Source organism: Embiotoca jacksoni, unplaced genomic scaffold (genome assembly GCF_022577435.1).
Source record: "Embiotoca jacksoni isolate LCO1_2020_lvr unplaced genomic scaffold, fEmbJac1.0.p SCAF_1, whole genome shotgun sequence".
In the NCBI taxonomy this organism is placed as follows: domain Eukaryota; kingdom Metazoa; phylum Chordata; class Actinopteri; family Embiotocidae; genus Embiotoca; species Embiotoca jacksoni.
Window position 1 is genome coordinate 25,868,559 of NW_027185229.1, and position 20,781 is coordinate 25,889,339.

The 20,781-nt window shown below is 40.5% G+C and overlaps 1 protein-coding gene across 2 annotated transcripts; it reads left to right on the forward strand.

The window, feature by feature from the left end:
* On the forward strand, nt 1-19,363 carry st3gal8 (ST3 beta-galactoside alpha-2,3-sialyltransferase 8). Of its 2 annotated transcripts, none has more exons than XM_069150084.1 (9): nt 1-112; nt 11,438-11,773; nt 12,337-12,502; nt 12,588-12,726; nt 14,059-14,252; nt 14,365-14,544; nt 15,052-15,097; nt 15,399-15,518; nt 15,903-19,363. In XM_069150084.1, the coding sequence occupies exons 2-9, from the start codon at nt 11,623-11,625 to the stop codon at nt 16,068-16,070; spliced, it is 1,164 nt and encodes a 387-aa protein (XP_069006185.1). In that variant the 5' UTR covers nt 1-112; nt 11,438-11,622; the 3' UTR covers nt 16,071-19,363. The 2 variants fall into 2 exon arrangements, with proteins under 2 accessions (XP_069006185.1, XP_069006193.1); XM_069150092.1 differs by lacking the exon at nt 1-112 and adding an exon at nt 6,708-6,789.
* Nucleotides 19,364-20,781: the final 1,418 nt, after the last annotated feature.

Sequence of the window (20,781 nt, forward strand, 5' to 3'; positions counted from 1 at the left end):
AAGGGCTCCGCTCTGCATGATGCTGTAGATTCACAAAGAGAGAAGAAGAAGGAGAAGAAGAAAAACCAACCGGCCGCCGCCGCTGCTGCCGCCGTCGCCGCCGCTCCTCCACGTAAGTTGTCCTCTGCGTCTGCTTCACGGAGCCCTGGGCAGGTTTTACCGGCTGATAACCGAGTCATTGCCATGTCTGGACCCGGGTACGGTTCCCCGCTTGTGTGTGACGGCGTTGGTGGTGGGGGGGAGACCGAGACCCGAGTACTGCAAAGTTCGCAAAGTTTCCACCAAACTTTCTGCGGTTTTCCCCCCGATTTTACGGCGGTTTGTTGTTTGCATTGTTTGTTTATTTGTTTTGCAGTTTTGTGTTGTCAGTTGGAGAGGGGAAGGAGCGCGAGATCGATGAGAAACGGGGGGCCGAAGAGGGGTGAGGTGGTAGGGAGGGAGGGGAGGTGGTGGTGGTGGTGGGGGGGGGGGGGGACACACAAACTTTAGACTTTCTCAACAACTTTCTCTGTTATTTCTGCAGGACTCCTAATTGCCTCAGCAGTTGGTCTGTTGGTGGACCTTATTGTACTTCATGGTCCTGTAGTATCCAACACCTACTGTCCTGTGCAGTACTCTTGGTAAACTTCTGCCGGGTCTGTTTTGACTATATTCCCTTCAGACCCGTTAGTTGTTGGCGTCCCTGACAGTATACCGTTATAACGTTGGCTCTAGTTTGTTACTTGACCTCTTTAACATTAGTTTTTTTTTTTCTATAGTATTATAATGTGTAGGTTTTGTGTGTGGGGAGCATATGGCTGATAATATCTCCTCTAGCACTACAGTATTTCTATTATACTCGGTGTGTCTTTTGGAGTTGTGTATTCCTATAACATTTGTGTACTTTGTGGGTCTTTTGGGTCGTTAAAAGTATTTTTCTTTTATAAATGCCATACACTTCAATTCAATTCTTCTTAAATAGTGTCTATATTGATTTAATTGTTGTTGTTTTTTTTTTTACTATAATTTAGTGCTCTGCATTTTACTATAGTCTACACCAGCAGCGTGTCTACTGCGGTGCTGTTACTGCAACTCCCATCATTGAATCATAGGTTTTTTTTGGGGGGGGGATAATGGCCATCTTTAATCAAATGTTTGTGGTCTAACATGTGAAGAGCAATAAAGCAGGCATGTTATTGATGAAGCTTGATGACCTTTACTATAACTTCCTCTATCAGTTTGCTGTAAGTTGATGTGATTGTATGCTATCTGTTATTAGATAAAAAATCTGTTATGGGTGGAGAGAGAGATAAATAAAGAATATCAGCCGACATATCAGAATTTATTTTACCCCCGGATATCAGTTTGGTTTCTACTAAATTCGACAGTAACATGTTATAATATCGAACTACTGGGAGACAAAAATGCAGTGAAACACATAAAAGTGTTCCACAAACAATTTATCTAAGAAAACAAAAAGCAAACTGTAAATTATGTTGACTCTTAGTGGGATAATTACAGACTATCACCAAAAGCATATTACAGGAACAACATGAGAAAATAATACAGTAGAGTGCAGTTAAGGCAAAATAGACGCGGCCCAGTAAACAGAATACTGATGAAATGTTATATAAATAATGTAAATATTTACTGACAGGCCCTGTTATTTCATATTCAGATGGTGTTTTTATAGATTATACACTCCTATAATATCCCTGTTTGGTCTGTTTACTCCACTATGTTGCTATCTCTCTAATATTTGTCTGCAGGTGTTTTGTAGTTATCTTCATGTAGCTCTCCCTCATTATAACATCGGCAGTTTCCAGACACGCTTCATGTTCGTTCTGCACATTTTGTTTTACCGCAAACAATTAGTCATTTGATTTCCTACACTTTTCCAGAGGTATGCTTGAGATGAGATCAAACTATTGATCTTCGTGAGGGTAATTTAGCATTACAGCAGCACAAGAGACAGAGCAGTTGTGGTAAACACTTGCAGGTATTTCTATGATATTTCATCAGTGTTTCCATAATATTCCACAGCCGGTCGATGCACTATTATGTAAATACTCCAATAATATTAGTTCAGTCAATTTTCTTTCTGTACTTTTCCAGAAATATCTAAATAATATGTCAGTAAAACATAATTGGTCTAATTTTTGCATTACTATATTCTACTGTGTTGCCACCTCTTAATTGATAGCTTGTCTGTTTGCTATGTTTTAATTTTGTAATACACCAAATTTATATAATCCCCTACATTTAAAAAAAAAAAAAAAAAAAAAATTTAGGATAAAATGTAGTGATTTCCTGATCAGAAAAAAACTTAACTGATCCTCAGGAGGAGGCTGTCGTAATCAGTTGCTGTACTTTATCATAATACTCCTATAGTAGTTGGATGACCATCATCTTTTATGGTATTCCTAGTTTTTCTAGTATTACTGGGGCTGTTTTGTTCCATGATGATGAATTTTCTCGACTGCGTTATGTGCTTTATTTTACTGTATCGACCTCTTTTGGTCTACATAATATTCCCGTAAAGGACTCTTGCCTTATGGTGACCTGGTAGTATTTATGCTGAAACAGGATACTGAAAACACTTAACATAATTATAGACAGAGAGGCAGGGTGTGTGTGGTCTGAGAGACAGTATTTGGGCCGATGTAAGTATAGAGGCCCGGTTCTAAATCTGAACTACAGAAACTGATTGTTACAGGCTCACCGTCTTGTCTGCGTGCTTCAAGTCCGTTTCATATCTACAGCCTTGAATTACATTGAGATTAGTTTTAGAAATGTGCACAATATGAGCCTTGACCCAAGTAAGGAAAAGCTTAGGCAGACAGGGTGTAGGTGTTGTCTTTACGGAGCAGACAGATGGACCACAAGGACATTTATTACTCAAAGAAACACATTGGCACCCTGCAATATGTTATACTGTTAAATTGCAGAATTTCAAAGTGAGTGTAAACGTCTGTCTGTCTGAGTGAGTGGAGGAACAGGAAGTGACTGAGCAGTGTTTTTATTTCAATCTTCGCGTTTGTCTGAGTCACTCTGAGTAAAGCATGTTTACGTGTGTGTGTGAGTTGAACATTCATGTACATCTATCTTTGTAAGGACCAGTTTGAGTTTGAGGAGAAGGAACGTTATGGCCTGCCCTGACCTCGAGAGGACTGTTTTCGGGTTAAGGTGGTTATGGTTAATGGTTAATATGGTTTCAAAATTGGGATTATGTTATTAAGAAGGGGCCGGGGGAATACGTAATGTCAATGAGTTCAAGTGCGTGTGCGGTTTGAAACCTTCTTAAGGAAGACATTTCTGCATTACCTCTTCAAAGGGCTGTTTGAGGTTTTAGACTTGATTTCAGGGTTATGGTTAGACTTAGGTTAAGATCAAAGGGTTTAGGATTGCATTACGTCAATTAGTGTCCTCACTAGGATAGAAAGACTCTCTAGCCTCCCTGAACCTTTTAGAGCTCGACACATTTTCCACCCTGTTTCAGGTCAGCCATACTTAACAGAAATAACACTGTCCGTGGAAACACTGCACTCATGAAGTGCTGGGATCAAGCAAAGGATTTAGGATTTTGCTTTTTGTTTTGGTTTGTTTTATCCTTCTGTGCATCGTGGAAGAATATTGTGCTACAAGTTCACACTTCAAATATGAACACGAGCATGATGTGTAAACATACAACAACAAAAAACTTCAGTGAATCAGTGTCGTTTGGATTTTGATTTGGGACACAGTTCGGGTGCCATGGAGCAGTATTTATTCAGACATGAGAGGTTAAACAAAACTGGATAGTGCTCCAAAACTAATAAGCTAATGGCTGCCTCCCTTTGGCTCTCTGGCTTTCTGGCTCTCTCTTCCATCAAAGGTTTACTTTGTTTTTTTGAAACTGAAATTATTCTTTTAACTAGAGAAGAAATTAAACATTCAGCCTATGATCTCACCTTCAAAGTCGAAAGTCTCAGTGTTGGTACAGGAAAAGTTTGGGCTTGTTCCTGACGTGCACCGTCCACATTTTGTGTAACTTTATCAATTACCATTTATTCATCGAAACTCATAATTCGGTTGAAATAATCATTTAAAGAAGGTAAATACTCAGAGAATGATTTTGAAATATGACCAAATATGTTTCTACAGCAGCAACAGTAAAGTTTACAACAGCAAAGTTACTATAAACCCTAAAACATCTCACAGGAAAGAAAATCTGAAACTGCCAATAAAGCCAGACGTCTCTTTGTTCTCTGTTTGGAAGTGGCTGACATTGACAATAAAATGAGAAAAGACGGCCCACCGTAAAAGGTCAGTCCACCTAAAGTGAGCCTGCTCAGGTGTCACAAACATCAGGCAAACCCTTTCACTTTATCCAGCAGGTAGAGACTTGGCTCGGCTGTTGAGGACCTGCAGCTTTTATTCACTGACAAATAAGGTTTAACTGAACACGCACTGTTCTGCTAACGTTGTCGTCCGCTACGCTCACCGTCCTCACCGTCGACCACGCTCGTAAAGTCTGAGACAAAACGACAAGAAATGAGACCACACTGTATTCGTGAGCAGGAACGTTTCCCCGCAGGATGAAACTCAGAAACTCAGAAACTGAAGAGAGAAACTCGCTTCCTCCACCTGAGTTTCCATCGAGGGACCAGGATCAACTCTATTTTGCTTTTGTCTATTGTGCTTCGACACAACAACATGTTGCTACGGAAAAAAAAAATCCTCTGATTGACGGGCCAAATTGTGTACTTAAGTATTAAGACTTGCTATTTTGAGTGCACAAGTACTACTCGTACTATTAGACCAATTGAGCATAAAACTCTGAGCACTTCTCTCTCCGTCATGGTTACGTCGTGGAAATAAAGGAACCATTGACCTATTTTTTTTAAACTGAAGCGGCCTAGGAGGCTGCAGCTGTTGCAGAAAACCTCACTATATAAATAAACGTCATACATGTCCACACAAAAGTTTTTATTTTCACTAAACGGTTTCTTTTGTGAAAAGTTGACCACTTTGCCGGATTTTCTCCGGGCTTTAGACGACATTTGAAACGGATAAAAGAGCTGAAGGCTTCTTTAGTTTCTCGGAGAGTTCCTGAACATCAGTTCTTGGGGTTTTTGTGGCTTCTGATATTTCGCAAAACTGATTTTGATGTTGCGCAACAGAGTTGACAGCACATGCTTCATTTCATGTAACTGACCCTTAAAATAGTTTTACTAAACATAATGAGTATTGGGGAGACATGTCTCCTCTAATCAGGAGAGACTATTTCTACATATAGAAATATATGATGTTTGTTTTTTTCTAGTATTCTGTGAAATCACAAAACCTTTTTCTTCCAGGTCATTAATTGCTAAATATTTTAAACTTCATTCATGTCAACCGCTCCCACAAGAACAATCTTTACAGAGCTTCAGCTACAACAGGGACCTTTGTTTCATGTCGTCCTGGCTCGTCTCCCGTCGCTGTCTGTGACCAAATAAAGGCAAAAAAAAAAAAAATACCCACAATGAAACAGTTGGCGGAGTCTCCTCCCTGAGGACGGTCGCTCTGTGGAAACAGTACGGACATTAAAGTTTTAATCCTCGCCGCTCAGGCAGTCTGCGTGAGATCCGGCACCGTTCTTCTTCTGTGGTGTCGTTATTTTCCAGCTCGCCGATATATTCCCATCAGCACTGCAGCTGGTTTCCATCTTGGTGTCAACGCTGAGGTCAGAGGTCACCGAGAAAGAGAGAGCGAGAGCGAGCGAGTGGGACAGGAAGGAGGGCTGTCGCAAAGTTTCCTCCGCACAGGAAACCATGTGACCTTTAACATTGTCACCACCCTCCTGCCCCCCCCCCCCCTCCTCATTCCTCACCCTGTAAACCCCTAAAATAACATACAGACTGTGACTCAGCTGAGTCATTTACCCTCCCCTGTCCTTTCATCTCTTCGACTGCGTGTTTACGAGCATTTAAATAGACGTTTTCTCAGCTGGGGTTTCGAACTCGCTTTTCAGACGTTGGTGACACAGTCTTTGGGCAGGGAGAGTAACTGGAGAACCAAAAGACAGTAGTTTTTGTGAATCATAATTGAATTCAAAATCAAATTAAAACTGATACTTACACAAAGCAGTCTTTGGAAGCCTGAATAGTACTCATACTCACTTAAGCGCTTTTCCATTCATTTTGAACGTACCGTTTCTGGTTTCGTCAAGCCGTATAAGTGACGGCAGTCTTGTGACTTTTACGGTTATGTTCCTCGCAGCTTTATTTTAGGCACTAGACAGTGCGCAGGAAGTTATGCATAATACGCAGTGTGACCTGTTTGGGCCTGTTCATCTGCCTCCTTTATCTCATCTTCGTCATGAAGGGAGAACAACTTTTTGATCTCAGCGTTGAACCAATTTTCAGTCATTTTTGCACCAAGTAAGCTTGGTTTAATGACTTTTAAGGAAATGATCACTAATACCTTCCTGTTGCCCTCGCGTCTTTCGTGACCCAAAACGGTTTTGAAAATGGGTCACTAAAGACCCGAGGACAACAGGAAGGTTAAATCAGAAAGCAGTTCTTTCAAGGTAATAAAGTTAGAGAAGTGTGATCACTGGCATGCTGCCCGTGCAGTATTGAGCAAAAGTTTGGGGTCTTTAGAGTTTAAAAACTCTTATCTGTCTCGGTCCGATAATCACAAAGTTATTCTTTAACAGACATATGGACCAACAAGAACGAGGGCAAAATCAAGAGTTAGTCTGGGGTTACATAAAGAAACAGAAAACACTGTCCACTTAAAAACTGTGGAAAGTTTTCCAGGAGCTGCCAAGTCCTTTTAAAACACGTGAGTAAGGGGGCAGAGGAGAACTGAGGCTGTTTTCATTTGGGTTTTTATTTTACTGCATCTTAGATTAAGGTTGAATAATAATGATAACTATGTTCACTATTATATTTAAAAGCATCCTCACTTTACTTTTAGTGCCTTCAAAATTGTTTGTCCCTGAGCCCGTTCGCACTGACAGTGTTTTGGGCGAAACTTGGGCTGTCGGACCTGAATTTATAAGAGAACAGATTCACTACACCTAAACGCGTTGCCACGGTTACTGAATTGATCACAAATGGGTCCAAAATCAGAAAGTGACTTGTTTTAAAGTGCTTGAGTAACCACAGTCTACAGATGGTAATATCGCATCATACCTCTAACGATCACTTTAACTTTTACCATTTGAATACGCTCGTGCACACGGTCTGAGTTTAAAGTAGATGTTGTTGTTTTTTTTTTTAAATCATTTGCACTCAAAACAACTTGATGTCTTCGAGTAGTTCACTGTTTGTTGTGATGATTTAACACGGAGAGTTTAACGTTTGTATTTATTCTTGAGTTCTGTGTATTTTACGTGCCTCTTTGCAAATATGTTTCATACTACATACTTGTCCCTGTATGAATAAACATTGAATAGATAAGTATGTAGATAACACACTGGAGTGTACACCAAAAATATTTCGTCGCACTTCAATATTGAGTTTAGTTAAAAGTGTTTGATTCGTTATGAACTTCTTCATTTTTCGAGTTCATGTTTAACAGCTATTAATCGACGTATCGCTGCACTTTCTCTGAACTCTCAGGTTCAGACCAAATATCCAGCTGAACGGTTCGGTCTGAGCTGCTTCTGTATGAAAGCCCTTTGTACCGGGACAAGTTTGCACAGTCAACACCGCACACAGTCACACCGTGAGCTACCACCCCAATGCAGATGCTAATCCAGGAGCTTGGCAGGAAAGATATGAGCAACTAACAAAAATGCGTGACTGTGGTTGTGTGGCAATTAGTATCTGTTGTGACTCGCCTCCTCGTTTCCTGCTTCCTAGCTTTCAAAATGTTTTGGTTTTTTTTCATGTTGATTACTGATAAAGTCTCGTCTGAACAAGTGATCGCATGATTAAATAGGATTGGGCATTTTCAAGCAACAATACTATTCAAGTTTGGCTCGTGACTGTGTGACTATTATTCAACCATTCAACACCCTCGAACCCACCGAACGTTTGTGGCAACATGGTCTTATCCTTATTTTGTTTAATTTGGGTAGACAAACAGCTTTCAGGTGCATTACCGCCACCTTTTGACGAGAGCAACGCATTGCATCCAGGCGGCGATTAAAAACAGGGGAGATAAGGAAGAACAATATTAGTTTTTTTTTTATATTTTAATAACTCTTTAAATATTTGAAAATCATGAGCAATTCCAATTATTAAGTTACAGAAGTATGTTGAACTGAGTCAAGCCAGACGTGACGTCAGTTCTTCAGCTCTTCGTTTTAATTCGGTCAATCTAATAAGGTTAAAAATGTGTATTGCATACCTGCCAAGACTTTTTCCCGGGATCTTCCATATTTAATCTTTTGATGTTTCTCCTGGGAAAACTTTATTATCAATAATTGTTAATCTCACATTGCTCAAGTTGTTATATCGTCTATGAAACACAAAGAGTCCACACATTACTTACTGTTTCAGCCCATCTGTCATCGCAACCCAGAACCTGATCCATGAGGTGTATTTGCAGCTGCTGTCTGTGCAGGCAGGCCAGTTAGATGCTAAATGAATCGGCCCACTAACTCAGCTCCTGTCAAAAATGCCGAGGCAGAACAAGGTTCCTCCTAAAAAACACACAAAACAGAAGGAAATGCACACCCAGATGCACTTATTATGTTCATGGAATGATAAATATGCCGTTTTTATGTGATGAATTTATGTTGATATTGTGTCATGGATTAAAATGAATCCGGGTGTTTTTTTCCTGCCTCCCAAAACCCAAAAGAAAGAAAAAACAAACAAAAAAAACTCAGATTGATGTTGAACATACCAAATATCCATCTAAAAATACTCTATTGCAAATAAAAGTTCAGCACTAAAGATCATACTTGAGTGAAAAATCCAAATAACTGGCTCTACAGAAAAACGATCCCTGTTAATGAGACATTGTGAAGTAAAACATTGTCAGATTTTTTTGTGCTGATGCATGTTTGCACATGCAGCATTTTATTGTTGCAGCTGGTGGAGGGGGAGCTAGTTTAGTTCCCAGCATTGAAGCCGGCCCCTACGAAGGGTCAGAAGATAAATATGAGGGGTCGCCTTCTTTGTAAGTTATTGAATTATTTACCCTCTCTGCACTTCAAACAGTTTAAATGAAACCCTTTGAGAAATCTCTCTTTGTTGGAAATGTTAACAACAATCATAGTGCCTGACCTGACCTGACACTGCTGCTTTGCAAAGAGTCAAAGCGGAAAAGTTGGAAACCACTTTTAAATGTATTGAACTTTTTTGGGTGAACATACCTTTTATGTAAAAGCTTATAAGGAGTTGTAGCTGTCAGTTGAAAGGTGTCTGAGAATTGTCTGTAAATGTAGCACCCAATGAAATGTACTTTTCTTTCTTTCTACTACTTTCTACCAATGTGTACCCAACATGGTGTCGGATATTAAAGGAGCTTTAGTGCTGCTGGTGGACTAATAGTATTAGCAGTGTGTGTGTGTGTGTGTGTGTGTGTGTGTGTGTGTGTGTGTGTGTGTGTGTGTGTGTGTGTTACTTATATTACTGTCATGGGGGACATAAATCTGTTGACACATTCTCATTGTGGGGACCCGCCTGCCTGTTTGGGGACACAAAGCAAGTCCCTATATTGTAAATGAGTGGATTCTAGGCTCAGTTCAAGGGTAAAGATTAGGCAATTAATGGTTATGGTTATTATGGTTAAAGTCAGTTTCCAGGAAATTCATGTAACTTAAAGTAGCATCATTTAAAGTGATGGAAACATGAGTGTGTGTGTGTGTGTGTGTGTGTGTGTGTGTGTGTGTGTGTGTGTGTGTGTGTGTGTGTGTGAGAGAGAGAGAGAGAGAGAGAGAGAGTGTGTACGTGTTTTATAGCAGTTGGAACAAATACTGTGGAATAAACTGTTATAGCTATCAGTTACACAGCACAGAGTAGTGAAGAAAGACACACACACACACAGGTTAGCTGACAGGTTTGACTTCACAGACACACTCGCACACACACACACACACACACACACACACACACATACACACACACACGCACACACACACACACACACACACACACACACACACACAGACACAGTGAGTGAGAGAGAGAGGGGGACATTGAAGCGGACAGGGGGAGCAAGCGCTGAAACAGGAGAAGCTGAACCGAATCCAGATCTGATTGGTATTCAGAGACCGAGTTTGTCTGCAGGGAGACATTCCTGCAGGAGCAGAGGGGAGGTGAGGGAGGTGGGAGGAGGAGGAGGAGGCCAAAATCCAGTTCAGGGCCTCTGTTTGTCCTTTAGTGTTTCTCAAGGTAGTGGGCAGGGTGTTTGTGTTCGTTGTTGATGATGATGTCCTCATGCAACCTTCCTAACCATCAGCAGCAGTGATGACGTAATCAACAACCGCTGGGCTGAAACATAGCCATCATGTTCTTTGTTTTGAAGAGCACCTCCTTTTCCTCTTTTGTAATATTCTGGATCTGATATAAGTTTGTTCACAGAGAAGTTGAGCTTTGGTATTTGTTGTTGTTGTTGTTGTTGTTGTCATTGTGGTGTACATGGTTTGCTTTAAATTGTTTGTTGTGGATAATTTTTTAATGAATTGTTTGAGATAATTTCCTGCAGTTTGTTTGTAATTATTGATATAATAGTATATAAATACATTGCTATTTTGTTATGAATAATTAGTTTGTTGTAGGAAATTAGCATTTTGGATTACAGGATTTTATTTTGTGATAGATCGTGTGTTTTCGTATCGATCTTATCGGTATATTTATGTCCATAATTAGCATTTTATTGATAATTATTTTGTTGGAGAATATGACTTGTTTTCAAGTGATGATGAGTTTGTTGTCAATAGATAAAATGAACACGGTAATAAGTTTGTTATGGATAATTTGTCCGATTTTTGTCAAACACAATTACTCTATAGGCATTCACTTATTTTGTTACAATTACCTAATGAATGTTAGAAAATGTGAAAGTTGTTTGTTTATTGTGGATAATTACTTTATTAAACATTATAAGTGTATGTTAGTTGTTGGGATTTTATCAAATGTTTAAAAAAAAGTTATATTTAGTATAATTGTTTTATACATATGATGTTAGATTATCATTTTGTTTATGGATAACTGATCTGAATTATGGAGCTATGGGAGTATGTGGATAGCCGTTCGGAGTAAAACAGAAAAATCCCCAAATCTTATTTGTATGTTGATTCTTTATAAATATACAAACAAAGAGACATCTGTTCGGTCATCTCGCCAACTTAACTAAACGTGCCTCAGAGCATGATGTCTCACATGGTTCATCTCTTGTTATCTGTCGGCTAAACATTCACTCGTGTCCAACTATACGGAGAGAAATTAGTTGTCATTAATACAGCAAATGAAAATACAATGTCTACTTTTTCTATCCTGATGGCACTATGTGTTTCTGTCTGTGACCACAGATCCCGTCTCCACCAATCGGAAAGTAGCGACGGGTCAGGCTTCATGGAGACGAGTGGAAGGACGAGAGCAAAATGCCCAGATGACGGCAGATGACACCGTCCAACTATGCTGACATAGCCGGTCGATTGACAGCTCAACAACACATCCTCCCTCCTGCCGCCGCCCGCCTCTAGTCCGACCAGCTATGTTGTCGAGGAGGAAGCTGTGTGTTGCCTTGGTGATCGCCACCATCCTCATCCTCATGCTCGCTAGCCAGCGCATCCAGAAGAGACATTTCCTGGTTTTGTCATTAGCCCCGCTCAACAGCCGGGCCACGCCCATCAGCAGGGAGACAGGTGAGGCGGTGTGATGAATAGACAGTCTGATGATAGCGCTTTTAACAGTTTGAACGTTTTCCACAATATCATTACATTTGTCGTATTTGGACTAAATATGAAATTAAATCTATAACTGCGAGACCTTATTGTGGTGTGCTACCATAAGCGGCCTTCAGCAATTTAGCCAAATCCCTGTAGTTTTTATATGTGATTAATAGAAGCACTGCCGAAGGCATTACGGCTCAAAGTAAGTGTAAAGACCGCCAGAAAACGAATAAGAAGGAGGAATTGCAGCAAAAGATACCAAAATGACTCATGCAAAAAATGTATTGTCTTTGTATTTCATGAGAGAAGTTGAATGGGAGTCTATGGAGCTGGAGCCTGTTTGTTGCCGACCCCTAGTGGCCCTCAGTGGCATTGCACTTTAAGGTTCTTCCGCATTGGTGTCATTTTTCAGACCCAGAAGCTCGTCCACTTTTATTTACAGTCTATCGTTATACAATTAGCTGGAGAAGTGTCGTGATCGCATAGAGCTCCCATGATGCATTGTTCTCTGAGTCTCTGTTGGTTTTTGTTTGCAGTGGTCAAACCCACAGCGCCTCCTGCGGAGCTGACCCTTCCTCCTCCCAGCATCAACCAGCCTGAGAGCGAGGAGGATGACGAGGATGAGGATGAGGACGATGACGAAGACGAGGAGGCGGAGGAGGAGGAAGAGGAGGTTATAGAGGAGTCCCAGAACGACCTGAGGTAACACGCTGACGTTGATGGACTCTGTATCCCATGATTCCCTGATCTGAACCTGTCTGACTCCAGTATGTTGTCTTCTTTTCAGGCTGTGTAGTTGTTCTGAGTCCTGCATTGCAGACCTGGACAGCTCGGACTGGTTCAGCCGACGCTACGACCCAAAACAGCAACCCATCCTGCGAAACACAAACGACAACTTTGACCCCGATGCGCTCACATGGTGGCTGGTAAGGACGAAAAGTAGAAATAGTGCAGTTTCTACCTCTGTTCTTCTTATAGAGGATTTAAAGATACATATCTGCATGTTGATTCATCAGTCTAAGGTTTGACATCCAAATTAAAAAGTTTAGTTTGAATAAACAGGATTATTATCAATGTTTTGTTCCTGCTCAAGCTAAAGTTCTGCCTTCAAAATAAAAGCCTTTGAACCATTGTGTTAGTTTGAGCTTGACATGTTATTTTTATCAGTTTTTATACTGTTTAATCTGTTAATATGCATAAATCAATAATCTAAAGTAAGAGATTATATCATGAACAGCAGTTTTACTGTCAGTGTCCAAAAGCAACTCAAATCCCTATTGGAATAAATTTTTCTACACATAAATCCTATAATATCTTATCATCTTATACCACAATCAGTGATTAAACTACAGATAATATCAGTACTGATACTTTAACAGTTGAGTAAATCACCAAAGGAAGTTCATGGAAAGATTTTACATTAACACGATTTTCAGGCATCCGTTTTTCTTTCTTCAGTGATTGAATGTGGTTTAAGAGCGATAAAGTCTGAGCCATCATTCAGGAAATAATTGCAGGCTGCTCACTGAAAGTGACCTGACAGCACTGCATTGATGTGTCCACGCTGACTATCAGTAAATCAGAGAAAAGATTTTTTTTTTTTTTTTTTGTATGAAAAGTCGAAAGGAGAGTTTGTATTATACTGCAGAACGTTTCAGTCAATAGCGAGGACCAATAATGAAAATTTTGATTTTCAGAAAATTGAAAATGCCTCTGATTTGTGGAAGCTGTCAGCAGTCTGCACGGGGAGACGAATGTCTGAGTCTTTTTCCGGCGTTTATAGATTAATTCCTGCTGCAGAAACCATTAGTAGATTAAAAGGAGGGGGGCAGTAATGCTGCTAACATCATCAGTCTGGTCCACAGTAAACAGTATGCAGTATATACTGTGTGTGTATGTGGTGTGGGCTGTTCGTACATAAAGAGCAATTGTTTAGTTACGCTGTAAAAACATGTAGGCCAAAAGAAAATACAGAAAATTGTCCATTATACATTCCCAAATATTTAGTTTTATCTCATCACTGTTAAAAAGTATTAAATTTACTTTCATAGAAGACAAAAATAAAAGACGAAGATAACCATCAACTTTCACCTCTTAAAACATTCACAAAAAACAAATGGCATAAAACAAAATAAGAATTAAAGCTTTTAAAAAAGCTGTTTTTTTGTGTGTTTTTTTTTAGTTTGGATGGTGATTCAGCAGAATTTAAATATAAAAAGCTTCATAAAAATAATGGGATACGCTCCGCCTATCCACAGAGTCTTCAGCGGTCCGGTAACGACCAGACTTTAGCGAAAGTGATGTCAGAGATGTTCCGGGTCATTTCCCCGCCCACTGTGGACTTCAACCCCCTCCCTTTCCGTTGCCGTAGCTGCGCGGTGGTCGGCAACTCTGGCAACCTGAGGAAGTCTGGACATGGCAAACTGATTAACTCTCATGGCTCTGTGATCAGGTACGCAAGTCCATTCACACACACACACACACACACACACACACACACACACACACACACACACACACACACACACAGGCCTCGCCCTATTCTTCATCTTTCTCCTCTTCAGGATGAACAAGGCGGTGACTCGAGGATTTGAGAACGACGTTGGGAACCGGACGACGCATCACTTCCTGTACCCGGAGAGCGCGGTGGACGTTGATCGCGGTGTCAGCCTCGTCCTGCTGCCGTTCAAACTGAGAGACCTGGAGTGGCTGACCAGCGCGCTGTCCACCGGCCAGGTCAAAATGTACGACATATAACCACAAATATAATTCAAATGTACTGAATATTCAGAGAAATATCATCAAAATTCAGTAAAAATAATCAAAAATATATAGTTATATATACACACAAATTAAACATTAACATTGAACAGGACAAAATGTACAAAAAAAAAAATGCTAATTATACATATACATAGCTCATATATGAATTACCTATTTGTGTGTGAAACATTTTGACGTACAGGGTTTTAGTATAATCTGCATTTATTATGTACAGTAATATTCCACAAAGTACAAAAAAATGTACCTTTTGTAAACTGAATTATATACTCATACATAGAGTTGATAAAATAGTCGGCTTTAAATCTGTACTCAGATCTTTACATCTGAACTTAGCAATCACATATTATATTGTATATAGACCTGAAATGAAAGTTCATGATCATATACAGAAACAGAATACGTGTGTATAGACAGAACAAACTAGAATAATATAATATTGTTGTATAACTCGGCGTGTTTGTTTTCAGGACCTACATGAGGGTTAAAGAGAGGGTGGATGCGGATAAAGACAAGGTAAGACTTCTTCATGTTTCCTCTACATTTTTTTCACAGTTGTTACTGCCTCCTCATTATTTCTGTTTTGAGGAAGTTTCAACTTCTGCTCTCAAGTTTCCGTCTATCTATAGTTGTAGTTCTTGGTTTATTATGTTTCCTTCAACTTCTGTACAGGATTTCAAAGGAGTGTTTTAATTATGTTAAATCTGTCAGTTTAGCTCTTGCGAGTGCTTTTGCAAACACCTACCGCCGCCGACCCCACTATAGAGAGCAGCAAATATAACATGTTACCATGGTAACACGGTCTGTGTTTGTGCAGGTTCTGGTGGTGAACCCGGTGTTCTTTAAGTACGTTCACGATCGTTGGACCGAACGTCACGGTCGCTACCCGTCCACCGGCATGCTGGCCATTATCTTCGCTCTGCACATCTGTGACCAGGTAGGAGGACGGAGGGGGCGGAGCCTGTATCTTCATCCACATCAAACTTAAGCTGCCTTTATATAAACTCATAATGCAGCTGAGAGCAAAACCCGTCTTGTCGGGGAGGCTCGGACATTTGATTGACCACATTCACGTACTTCTTTTGAATCAATGCTTGATTATTTGGTGTCCTCGAATGCACCACGAGAAAGAAAATAAAGGAATCTCCGCTGTTATTACAACATGTGGAAGTAACCGATTATTATTATGTGAAAGGACACACACATCACACGTCATCGCCAGGTGGCTAAATGCAGACTATGAGTATGCCTGGTAGGTGTCGAGCTTGTCATACTTGGTTCTGTAGTGCGTCGTAGCATCACCTTCCCGTCTGTGTTTAAGGTGTCGGTGTTCGGTTACGGCGCTGACCAGCAGGGGAACTGGCATCACTACTGGGAAGAAAACCGCTACGCCGGAGCCTTCAGGAAGACCGGCGTCCACAGCGCTGACTTCGAGACGCAGGTCATCCACCAACTCGCCAAAGAAGGCAAGATCAGTCTACACCTGTGACGCAAACACTGACCTGCCGACTGATGGGCGGTCTCCCGACCGGGCCTACGGACTTTCACGCTGACCTGCATCCCTGCAGACGAACCTACGGACCTACCAACATGCCGACCGATGGGCTGACTTACAGACAGACACCCGGACCACCGAACAGACTGACCTGCAGCCGAGTTGGGCTGACTGTCGCCACACCCGACGGTCCTCTGGCACTGATCAACCAAATCTGAGCCAGCTCTGGACCTTGCATGTCTTGTTTATGAGGGATTTGGACGGTAATCAGACCCCTGTATTTTTATCAATCACCACGTCTGCCTTCAGTTGGACATCCTATCGCGCTGCATTGAGGATGCTTTTGGGCCGAGATATTTTTATATTCCTGGATTACCTGTGGACACCCACCTCCACCCTCCAGGTGGGCAGGGTTCAGATCCCTTCTCTGTGCAGACTCCTGCTGCTTTAAATATTTTCCAGCTCAACTTGAAAAATCTAATTTTGTCGGGACCTTCGACGACCCGTCCTGCCGTCTGCGACTGCTGGGATTGACCACAACAAGCTTTGCTCTGAGCGGGAAAGAACCACAGACCTTTTATATCTTTTTTTTTTTTTTTTTTATGAGACTTTATAGACATTATATGGGGATAACCTCTTTTAAGAAAAGCACTTTTGTCCTGAAGAAGAGTCAGTGGGAAGAGGCCATATAGTTGCTTCGCTGTCCAGCCACATAAGACTTCTTGTAATTTGTATCATTTATAATCCATCCATTTATTTTAAATAAATCTTAACACAAACCGTCCTGATCTAGAGGATCCTGACAGACTGAAACTGGAATCAGAAATGTAACTTTATTCAAGTTTTTTTTCACTTCAGCATTTCTGGAACTTAAACCAATGATACTTCCTGTCTTGGACCGGGAGGTCAAGAGTGGGAGGAGCCTGTGTTCGGTTCTCAGCCTGTGTGCCTTGTGAGTCTGCAGGTTTTCAGCTGATTTCATCCAAAAGAGGAAAAAAGTTTTTTGTTTTGACGGTGTCGTGTTTCAATCATAAATGTGTTTTCTAATCATGCTTTTCTGGCTCCGATAGCAAACAACATTCTTGGTAAGAAGGAAAGCCAAACCTCTGTGAGTGAATCTACAGACTGGAGAACTGATGTGACTCAGCACAGCTCGGCTGATGGGAGTAACAAAAAGGTGGCGGACCATGCACGACTTTATTAAATAAAACTTTAACGAGGATTAAGTCAAACAATCAGTAACATCAGTGCGTGCGGCGAACGGATGAGTGAAAGATGAAGTGCAATTTTACTTAAATAAATCATGGTGGAGTGCGGGACTTTTAAATTAATGTCTGTTACATTCAAGCCCGTTGCCAAACAAGTCCACACAGTGCGGATTCAGCCTATAAACACAAGATCAAGTTTTAAAAATCTGGTGTCTGGTGAGACATTGCTGCCCTGGCCGGATATGTCCATACAGGGCTGCTCTATGGGGTAGAGCATGTGCACCGGAGACATACGCTGGCCAAGCCTGCTAACTTCCGGCTATGTTAACTTGTGAAAATAATTGAATTATGAAGCTCTTGTAGACTTTCAAAATGCTATCTGACTCTAAGCATCAAATACTGATGGTGAAATTAGTAATTTCACCGGTGTTTGTAGGCTCAGAACAATTTATCCTCCTTTTTCCAGCTACAGCGCTAGCCATTTAAAATGCTAGAGGAGTCTACGATGTAAGCACGTCGACAGTGTTTTTGTAATTACTCTCACGGCAGAAGGGGGAGACAAAAGCTCCGCACTGCAGATTTAAAGTCCAACCAAAAATAACCCTATGAATGGAGAGGCTGACCAGTCCAGCAAGTAGCAGAACAGTCAGTCAGTTGTCACGCCTGTACTGTGAATGTACAAAAAAAACCTGTTGCTGATTGTCAATCAAAGTCACCTGAATGTCAGTGGCTTCGATTACACTGTGAGGAGTTTCAGGGCGCTTTCACACTGAATTAAAGTCAAAGCATGAAGTCCTCCGTCCCCCTCGAGCGCTAATATACTTGCTTTTTTAATTGTGCATCTGTGCGCATCCTTCTTGAACATTTCATTTCCACTCAATATATTTAAAGGCCAAAATCATTTGACTAAAAATAAACACAAAAACAGGACGGGGAAGTTTGAATAAGAAAACAAAAGAGACCTTCTTGGTGTGTATCGGCTGAGGGCTCGTTAATCTTGTGCTGCGCGTGGATGATTAGTGTGTACCATCATGGAAAAATGACGTAATGCAGATACTACAATCTGAGCTTAAACCTGCATTGAAATAATCATTAGCTCATTTGGCCAGCTTTCAGATGATTTTTTTTTTAATGACAAAAATGTAAGACATTTCGTCCTATTTTTAAAAGTTGACTTATGAACAATGTCAACAAATATTTTATAGTTCTCATAACGCAAAATTAACACCGATGATTACATCATCCGTGTTGCTGTTGCTCGTTCAAGTGTACGCTCTGTAAAATTGAGTATATTAGCACTCTAAAACTTGCTGTTTCGCTTTTGTTATCAGTTTTGATTGGTGGGATGTAGGTTTCCTATTTTAGCTGTTTGTTTGTTTTTTTTGTCTGAAAATGCCACAAATGTGCCGTTTTCCAAACATTCCGTCCTGCCAGTGTGAAACCGCCCTGTCGCTGATGCTCAGTCTGCTTACAATAAACCTGTTTGTACAACATGTTTGTCAAACAAATCTCTCTGTGATCTCCACAGCGCTCGCTTCGTGTCAGTCTCTCCTTGTGGACATTCGTGGTGTTGCTCTTTGTCGTTCACAAAGTGACAGAAGTTGTTGTCTGAAGTGGAAAGAAAGAGTTTGAGAAAAAAATCAAAACCCTACTTTCAGAGGTCCACATACCAGGACAATCACTGTGCACTGCGAAGTGGGTTTGATTGTCTGATTGTCTGTTTCAGAAAGTTACAAAAACTGTTGTTGAAAAAGTTGGTTTCATTTGTTGATTTCTTTGTTTGTCGCAAACTGAGGAATAATCATAAATGCTGAATTATCATCTTGAAGCTGTTGCTCTGTCGTTTGTGCTGCTACATGTTTCACTGTCATTTGAGTTTAATTTTGTCCAGAACAAGTCACTTGGCCTCTTCAATCAAATTGCTAAGTTGTCAGAAGGCTTTCTTTAAAGGCCCCATATTGTATAAATTCAACTTTACTTTGCTTTTTACTTAGTAAAGGGGGGTGTGGGTGCAAGATAAACACTGTGAAAGTGTCAAAACGATTAGTAAACTCATTAAACACACTTGTGGTTTGATAAGTGCTGCTGTTTATTTTGGTAAGTTTGTACAGCTGCAGTATCCGTGTCAGAACGGAGAAGACAAAAAGCCTAAAAAGCGACAAAAACATGAATAACATCTGCTGTCACTGCATGTCAGAAAAAAAATTGATTCAGTCATTTTTATACTGTACAGTTGCTTTAATCATCTCGCAGCTGCTGGTAAAACAGAATAACGTTTTGAATGTTAACTTACTGGATTTGCGTTATTTGGTCGGTGGCAGGAACTGCAAATACAGTAAAAGGCTACCGTGTAATTGATTTTAGCAGTACTAGCAACACCACTATAAACGCTGACCACTTTTTGACGTCCATGAAGTAATACTATAGTATGTCGTCCAAAATGTCAAACAGAATTCTTACTATAGAATGTCGTTCAAAAATATATCATACTATCTGTCTGTCCAAAATATGGTCAAAAAGTCATACTAAGGGTGTAACATTGTAGGAATCTTTTCCATAACACTGTCAGACACTTATAATTATACTTTGAATCTGTCAGCAGCAAAACAAGGCAGGCCCTGGTTAGCTAACTTAGCTATAAGTCTATAAAGTGTACATTGCACAGTGTTAACAGTTTGCTGATATGTCGGTTATTATTGCCTCTTCAAATGAGCTGTTACCTGTTCAGGTATCGGTTACTTACTGTCTGAAAAAAGACTCCTCATTTTTGCCGGTAAGTTTAGGGAGCCACACTCTGTCACCTGGAGTTGGCCTTGTCAGGCGTCTCTCAGAAAATAGTCAGCCAATCAGAGGAGATGCTCATTAATATTAATGAGCCATAGGAACACCCACTAAAGACATCTTTTTCTCATGTCCACAGAGGCTTTAGCGAGGTGGTGTAAAATGGTATTAAAATGCGTTTTAACACAGAAAACCACAAACATTTCTTCATGACGATGTCAGGCCTATAAATAAAGCACTAGAAACGTTAAAATATGGAACATTTAATATGAAACATCTGCCACTTGTTTTACACATTTTTAGTCACTGCTGAGATTTAACCATTTGTTGCCTTGACCAGGAAAACTTCCTTCCAGTAAACTAGGAAATTATCCACTTCACGAGCTGGTGAGAAGCGCTTGAACGTGCCATAAAACCTGAGTTCAGCCACTAAATGACAGCGCAGCAGACCTGCTGAGTCCCGAGCTGGATTTAACATCTGGATGTAAAGTTTTGTAGTTGCAAAGTCGACAGGCTCAGTGGTTGCAAACAGATTTATATCCTCACACCTAACAACTAAGTTTTTGCAAATTAAATCAGCCAATCAGCTGCTTGTAATCTCTAAACATCTGCACGTGTAATGTAGATTTAGAGCAGAGTGCCAACAGCTGACCAAACAAATATGTGTATGATGTACGTCCAGTTACCATAGCTTTAATTTAGCTGTTAAAATGTGA

Coding starts and splice junctions, on each gene's coding strand:
- st3gal8 (XM_069150084.1), top strand. CDS start 11,623: ATGTTGTCGAGGAGGAAGCTGTGTGTTGCCTTGGTGATCGCCACCATC. Junction 14,253..14,364: donor TCTCATGGCTCTGTGATCAG/GTACGCAAGTCC, acceptor TCTCCTCTTCAG/GATGAACAAGGCGGTGACTC. Junction 14,545..15,051: donor TCCACCGGCCAGGTCAAAAT/GTACGACATATA, acceptor GTTTGTTTTCAG/GACCTACATGAGGGTTAAAG.